The 8035-nt window shown below is 28.4% G+C and overlaps 1 protein-coding gene across 1 annotated transcript; it reads right to left on the bottom strand.

The window, feature by feature from the left end:
- Window positions 1–291: 291 nt before the first annotated feature.
- On the bottom strand, window positions 292–5555 carry LOC114404458 (protein trichome birefringence-like 43). The gene is made up of 6 exons (XM_028367398.1): window positions 5465–5555; window positions 5041–5322; window positions 2604–2775; window positions 1537–1712; window positions 1270–1428; window positions 292–611 (listed from the first exon to the last, which is right to left on the bottom strand). The coding sequence occupies exons 1-6, from the start codon at window positions 5491–5493 to the stop codon at window positions 311–313; spliced, it is 1119 nt and encodes a 372-aa protein (XP_028223199.1). The 5' UTR covers window positions 5494–5555; the 3' UTR covers window positions 292–310.
- Between the last annotated feature and the right edge of the window lie 2480 nt (window positions 5556–8035).

Genomic DNA, 8035 nt, shown 5'->3' with positions numbered 1-8035 from the left:
ATTAATATTAACTATATTACTGTCTTTATCATTGGACATTAAATTTGTAAATTGCATGTCTTCTCTATATAAACATGAGCTAAGTACTAGAAGGATAAATTTTAGCCTCTTTTATTTTCACTAGAGTGGTTTCTGATTTTTTTTATATTATTTCTTATTAATTTTTTTCCAAACAACTTTTAGTTTAAACAGAGCTTTAAAATTAAAAACAAAACAAACTAACACAACTTAGTTTTAACTTTAACTTAAAAGTAATTTTAAAGTAAAAATAAAGTTGGGCTAAATGAATCCTAAAAATAAGAACAAGAGCTTAATTTTTAACGAGACTAGCATACAGAAGCTCATTCCAAGTATCAGGAACACCAGCTAGGCACCAGTGGCTACAATCCGGGTCCAAATGCCCTCCAAAGCCATAAACAGACGGGTGGCCATCTATCCTTAGTTGGGATAGGGTAGTAATGTCCAGCAAATACACAGGCTTTTGCATGGCTCTTAGCACTTTCTCCAATACCAACTCTGCTGGGAGTGGTCCTCCTGGGTACCTGAATCCCAATATTGGCCTAGTTTGCCCTTCACATAAGTTTGCTCTTGGCTCACCCCATTGCGCTGGACTGGAACAATTCAAACGCAAGTTAGTCAACTCCAATTTTACAAAACTATATGTTGATTTTCTTTTTATTTGTATATATTTTTACAATGACCAGTTATCTTTTTTTAAAATAAATATTTTTTTTTTATTTTGGTAAATGATAAAGATGGGCTGAGGGATATCCTCTTGCTAGAGTTCATTATCTTGTTTGCCTTTGCCCTTTACAAAGTCATCAACACAATATCATCATCAATCTTTTTCCTACGTACTTTTTTTTATTGAGTGAAATCTATGTGAGTCAAACTCAGGCTATCATAGACTAATGAAAATTAATTTTAGTTATTATGCTAACCAATGTCACAAACAAAACTACCTCACCTCGGACTAAAATTATTAACTTTTAAAAAAGTAAGCTGCTAATTATTACTTACAAGTACATATCATGATAATCAAAAGCTCACGAAACTACTTCTCAGAAGATTGGTTAATTTTCTTGAAGTCAAATAGAAGTTTTTCATTGAGTATATGAACTTGGAAGGTGAGTTTTCTAGTGGATTTTCATATGTTATAAATGAATTAAATTAAAAAAAAATCTCTTTGAAAATGAAATATCCCTAAAAAAATTGATATCACAATTTTACAATTTTAAGAAACATTTAAAAATTATAGCAGATACTTACTTTTGATGATCTGGAGAGACTCCTTGGAAGAACACCCTTGTTCGGGTAGGATCAATATTGTAATCAACCCATTTGGCCCATGTATTCAATGCTATCTCATATGCAACCAAGCGATCCATGTCTCTATATGTATGATTCCCTACTTGAATCAAATCCCATCTACAAGCCCAAATCATAAAAAAAAAGAAATAGAAAAAAAGTGTTATAGATCGATTTTGCATGTGAAATATGATGAAGAGTGAAACTAGCTTATAAATGAGTACATACGGTTGTTTTCTTCCTGTGTGAATCCACCAATGCCAAGAGTCAAATATCATTACTTCTATTCCTTTCCACGTTTGGCCAGCTTGAATTGAATCTAGTTTCAATACTCGACCGATACTCTCACCAACAATGTCAACAAGTAATGCATTGCGCGAGAACATTACCTTAACATCATAGGTCTGCAAAATTATGAGATACACCAATTTATTTTTAATTTTTAATTTTTATATATTAGAGAAGATGCCGATGAATGACGCATAAGGAATATGCTCATCCAAGCACCAGGAAATGAATAAACATGCATACAAGAGTTTCAGTGCTGCATGATGTAAAATAGTAGTAGAGGTAGAGCCAATCCACTACTACAAGAGATAAATGATCACTGATACTTGCTCCATTAATTCAAGACCAAAGTTATGTGGTATTTGTCCCAAGAATTGAACCTGAAGTCAAGATTGTTACCGCCGAAACAATTTTCCTTGTCCTAGTTTGAAATTTTTCATTGTTTCCTAACTTTTAACTCGACATAATCCGTTTCTTCCACTATTTTTGTCGGTGTGTTTTCAACAATAATCTTGGTTCTTCTGTTATATGTCTGGATTATTAACCAGCATTTTATTACTCTTCAATGATGGATCCATGAAACCAAAGTATTACATTAATCTTTTTTTATCAATACAACCTTCATTCTATAAATTGGTTGGTTACCTTTTCTTGCTTGCATGAGTGGGAATTTAATATCTTGGGTGTGTCAATAGTTAACTAAGAGACTAGTTGTAAAAATGCATTATTAATATATATGATGTCATTTAGATTATCATTGATTGACAACAATGCTCTATTTAATTTCAATATTATCCATGTATGCATGGTTGCAACCCAATCAAAATTTTATTTTGCAACTAATTATCATTTGGAGTTAAAATTGGGAGCACAACAACTACCTTGACATGTCTCAAGAAATTGGGGTGAATGTGAATGTGTGTAGATGTGATAGGTTTGGGTAGGGACTGACTAAGAATATATAGGAAGAAAATTAAGACAAATAAAAGTTATAAAAGTGATCTAACCAAAAAGGTGAAAATGGAGACATCTCCATTCCTTGCTAAGTTGTATGGGGCTTGTGGCATAGCTATGTGAAGCATGCAAGTGAGTGATTGCCATTGGTTCAAACCCAAAGAGTCTCCCACAAACATGATACTCTTCCCTCTAAGTCTTGTTAGGAAATCTTCACCATTGAATCTGCAAAACAACAACATTCATTAAAATGGTGATAACATGGTCTTGATGATCATTGAAATGGCTTTTTGTTTGGAACTAATGTAGGATGTGATCTTAATTGAGAACCAATTGGTTGAGAGCAACTTTACAATTGATAACTCTTATTTAATGGAGGAAGTCTGCCGACTTATACAGTAAACTTTTTAGAGGATGGAATATAAAACAATAACCGTCAATTTTGTTAAAATTAGTGTAATTATAATTATAATTATACATATATTATACACATTACAAAATTATAAAAACTTTAACTTCATATTTTAATTAATAATTATTATTTTATAATTTATATTAGAAATTTCATCTCGCACTCAATTCAAGCTAGGCTTGAACCCCACCATCATCCCAAGAAAACGATTTACTAGCTTCAGGGGATTTTTGTCCCTCTTTGATTTAGCTTAGTTGGGCATTGTCTTCTTCCATTTAAAAGTCAAATAACTAACCAGCAGATTCAAAGGTAACTGACACGGAATAGTAAATTACTATTTATACACAACTTGTATACAATCTTTTTAACATACATGCAGAATATATAGAAAAGTAAACAATATAAGACACAACTGACCAATTTATACCGATAAAAATAGTCTTAATTGCTCACTATCTTTCTAAATAATATTCTCTTCATCTCAATTATATGACAAAATGGATTAATTTGCGCTTATTAATTAAAAGAGTTGATTAATTTTTTATTAGTATTAAATTTCTCTATAATTATAATATTTTTTAAAATTTATTTTTAACTTTATTGGATACCTGTATCATTTTCTTCAATCTCCGTGGAGAGAAAAAAAGACAATTAAAGATAAAAATTTAGTCAAAACATTTGAAATGAAATTTTATAAAAAAATGATTTTTTTTCAAAACTATGTTTTATAAATAAGAATAGAATAGTTATTTAAGGTTGTTTTACATTAAAAAAAACAATAATTTGACAAAATGATCAGTTTTTTTTCCTATTATACCCTTCACAATCCCCTTCTTACTATACTCACTCACTGCAATTTTTTTTCCACAATGCATCCATTTCTCTCACATCAATTAATTTTTTTTCATGATGAACAAATTTCTCTTTCTCTTTCTTTAATAAAGTGCTAATTTAATTTCTTTATTATACTATCTCTATAATTAAGTATTCATTTCTTTTGTTTCCACTTGTGGTCAATAAGTAAATAATTCATCTTTGACAATCTTTTCAATTATTTATTACCCTATTTTATGATAGAAAATATTATGATAGAATGGGATAAAAAGGATAAATTTATTATAAAAAGTGTAAAAATCAATTTTATATATACATGTAAATGTTTTTATTCCAACAAAAATAGACTTAAATTTGCGATGTCTTTGTTGAACATATATAATCTATGTTCAACAACACATTTTAACTATTTTTTTAACTTTTTTTTATTAGCTGAAAAACTTATTTGATTATCCGGCAAACAAATATTTTTAATAACTTCTAACATTTTTTGAAATGTTACTTGAAGTAACATTTTTAAAAACGCTAGCTTCTAGTTTTTAATATTTTCTTTCATTTATATCATAAATACATTTATTCAATTTTTTGAATAAATTATAATTATACTATTTTTATGTTATTATACACTTTTAAGCTACGTCAACAATTAGTTTTATCAAATACTTATAATTTAATAAGCTAATCTTTTAGCTTTCAGCTACCAACTTCCAACTAGCTTTTTGGTTTTCAAATAACTTTTCAGTTTCTAGTTAACTTTTCAATTAGTTTTACCGAACATAACCGAAGTATCGTTTTTAAAACACTAGCTTCGAACTTATAACTTTTTATACTTATTTCCTTTTTGTTTAAACATTTCTTAGATTCTTTTTTAATTTTTTATTATTTAAGGTTAGATTTTATTACTTTTATTCTTTATGTAATTTTACATTTTTGAGCTACTTTAAAAAATAACTTTATCAAACACTTATAATTCAATAAAATAATTTTTAACTTTTAGTTAGCTTTCACTATGAGCTAGTTTTTCAATTAATTTTGTCAAACATAACCATTATCATATGACTAAGAAGACATTAATTTTGGAAACAGAAACAACCATAAATAAATAAATAAAAAAATCCCCAGCAAAAAAAAAAACATACATGGTAAATCTATGTCCACCTGATTGGGTGGGAAATAATCAAATGGCATGGCATGCATAGATAAAAAAGAAAGAAAAAAGAAAAGCAAATAAAAGAAGTGAATACCTTGTTAAGTTACACCCTGCGGGCTGCCATCTATACTTGAGATAAAACTTATCTGGTCTACCATTGTTTTGACAATCAAATTCCCTCTCTATAAAGGGACACTGAGAGGTTTCATAAAGAGGGTATGAATCATCATAAACCCAGCTTCCTTGGAACAAATTACAACCATAATTCTCTGCAAAGCCTCTTGCTTGCTTGTGATCAAGATAACCACTTCCATGTATTTGAATGAGAAGGGTAAGAAACAACACCACGGATATGGAGAAAGACCACTCCATTGGACTGAAATTGAATGATGATGAAAGGTGAAAGTAGCAGTAGAGTTAGTGGTGATGATTACAATAAATATGATAATATATAGACAAGGTGGTGTGTGGATTTTGAGTTTTATTTGTAGATGTGATGTGATGCGATGGTTGAATACCTGCCAAAGTGGGGATGCAAGAAAGCCATTTCAAATTTGTTTACCAGGTTTTCTATTTACGCATGAATTATGCAAGTTGGAAAAGTAGCATCAATGCATTTAAAATTTAAATCAATGCTAAAACCATACATCAATGCATTTAAATTTTACCCAACAGTTTAAGGGTCTACTTTGTAATTTCAAAGGTCCTCAAAAAGTAACAAAAATTCAAAATAAAATTAAAAAAAAAGTAATAAATATATTTTTAATTAGAATTTATGTATAATTAATAGGGGTGTTCAAAACCGAAATCCAAACCAAACCGCAAGTTTTTGGATTAGTTTGGTTTTTTTTTTTATAGAAACCGAGCGGTTTGGTTTGGTTTCGGTTTCTAGTTGAAAATTCAAATCAAACCGCATATTTACATAGTATATATTTTTTTAATTTTTATTTTAGTACGTGTGACATTACCCATTAGGTGCGGATTGCGTTTCAATTTCATTATTTGTGTTTCACTTACACACTACTGACTACACAATTCACGTTTCACTTACCATTATCCTAAACCCTAATATTCTTCTTCTTCTTTCAACGAGTACCAGCGGGCAGCGGCACACCTCAAAGGATTGATTGTGTTGATGGGTTGTCTTGGTTTTGCAATAGAATGGTGGGAGATGCTGAAATATGATCTTTTTCTTGGATTTGGATAACTGGATTGTTGCCTTTGATCTTGATGATAAGATTACTAATTAACTTACTAAGGATTGATTGTGTCATGTAGTATATAACTATATATAGGTTGCTGGTTAGGGGAGATTTTCAGGAAAAAATTATTGTAGGGGAGATTTGCAAAAATTTATATTTGATTAGTAAGTGAAGGTGTTTGTATGACATGTTTTGTTGTTCTAGTCATAGTTATTCTAGGAAGCATGAATAGATTTGGATTTGGATGACACATCTCCCTTACATTTTCAATTCAAAGATAATAGTACTGAGTACTGATTGAGTATTAAAAGAAACATTAATTCTTTGATTGTTTTAATTTCTACAGAATGAAGAATGAAGGCTTGGATTGTTTGACATGCAATTATTGGAGACTAAGGATGAAGAATTGGAAGGTTGAAATCATTATTCATATGTTTTTATGTTTTACTTGAATTATTGTTATAGCATATTTTTATCAATTATTTGGATCTATTGACTATTTTATGTTTTTATGTTTTACTTGAATTATTGTTGTAGCAGATTTTTATGAATTACTTGAATTATTTGACTGTTTTATGTTTTTATACTTTATTTTCTTTAGGAATATTTAGATCTACAACATATTAATTTTTATTATGATTATAAACAAGATTTTATAATTTAAAAAAAACCGCCCAAACCGCACCGCATAGATTGGTTTGGATTTTATTTTTTAAAAAATTCAAACCGAACCAAACTGCATGTTAATTTATTGTTTGGTTCGGATGTAATTTTGAGAAAAAACCGCCCAAACCGCATCGTGAACACCCCTAATAATTAATAAATATGAAAATAAATGAATAATATTTAATATGAATCAATGAATAATTTATCATAAATTTTTCAAATAAATGTTCTGTTACTTTCTTTATCACATTGTAATTGTCATGTAAGAAAAAAAATATTCTAACATAATTATTATTTTAGTTTTTCAATACGACTTAAGTAGTCTTTTTTCACTTATATCTCTTAAAATATGGATGATGGACAATAAAATCTATAGATAAATTAATGGTGATATAAATTTAATTTTATAAAATTATTGTTCTCTTTCATCTATAAATATAATTTTATAAAAGAATTTAAAATGACAATATATTATTTTAGAATGAAAAAAATATACTTTTTAAATAATAACTATCCTTCCATATTCATATTATTGACAACATAAATAGCATATAAGTGTTCACATAAAGATGTTCAAATCATATCAAATTATTTATATATTTAAATTTCCATCCATGGATGACTAATTAATTATTTAATATAAAAAATTTGTTCAAACCATTTAAACTGTATTTAACTATTAATGTACTAGTTTAAAAATAAAAATATTAAATGTGTAAATGGTGCATTTATTACTTTACTAAAATTAGTATATTAAATGAATATATCAATTACTATTTGGCAACTAATTTCCCGCATGACCCTAATTAGCACATATACCTTAAATTTGTTTTTCTTATTACATTTTAAAATTATCAAAATAGATAATAATTTGGTAAATATACATGTTATCATTATCTTTTTGACATTTTAATTTTCCCGCCCAATTGAAGGTTAGTTTTATCAATTTACTTGAGAATTTCTAAAGCCCATTAATGCCTAATGCAAATGGTTTTTTCCTGCAACAATTTATGAGATTTTTATTCTCTAATTATTATTTGGGTAAATAACAATTTTCGTTCCTGAATGTGTAGAACACTAACAAATTCGTTCCCGAAAGATAGAAATTTAAATTTTAGTCATCGAAAGTGAAAAAATGCAACAAATTCATCTATGCATTAACTTCTGTTCGTTACGGTTAATGAAAAAACCTACGCGACAAATTTTGGGACAAATTTGTCA

This window comes from Glycine soja, unplaced genomic scaffold (assembly GCF_004193775.1).
Source record: "Glycine soja cultivar W05 unplaced genomic scaffold, ASM419377v2 tig00104075_1_pilon_1_211038, whole genome shotgun sequence".
NCBI lineage: Eukaryota > Viridiplantae > Streptophyta > Magnoliopsida > Fabales > Fabaceae > Glycine > Glycine soja.
This window is presented reverse-complemented; position numbering and strand designations above follow the sequence as displayed.

Coding starts and splice junctions, on each gene's coding strand:
- LOC114404458 (XM_028367398.1), bottom strand. CDS start 5,493: ATGGCTTTCTTGCATCCCCACTTTGGCAG. Junction 5,323..5,464: donor TTGCATCCCCACTTTGGCAG/GTATTCAACCAT, acceptor ATTCAATTTCAG/TCCAATGGAGTGGTCTTTCT. Junction 2,776..5,040: donor GCAGGGTGTAACTTAACAAG/GTATTCACTTCT, acceptor GTTGTTTTGCAG/ATTCAATGGTGAAGATTTCC.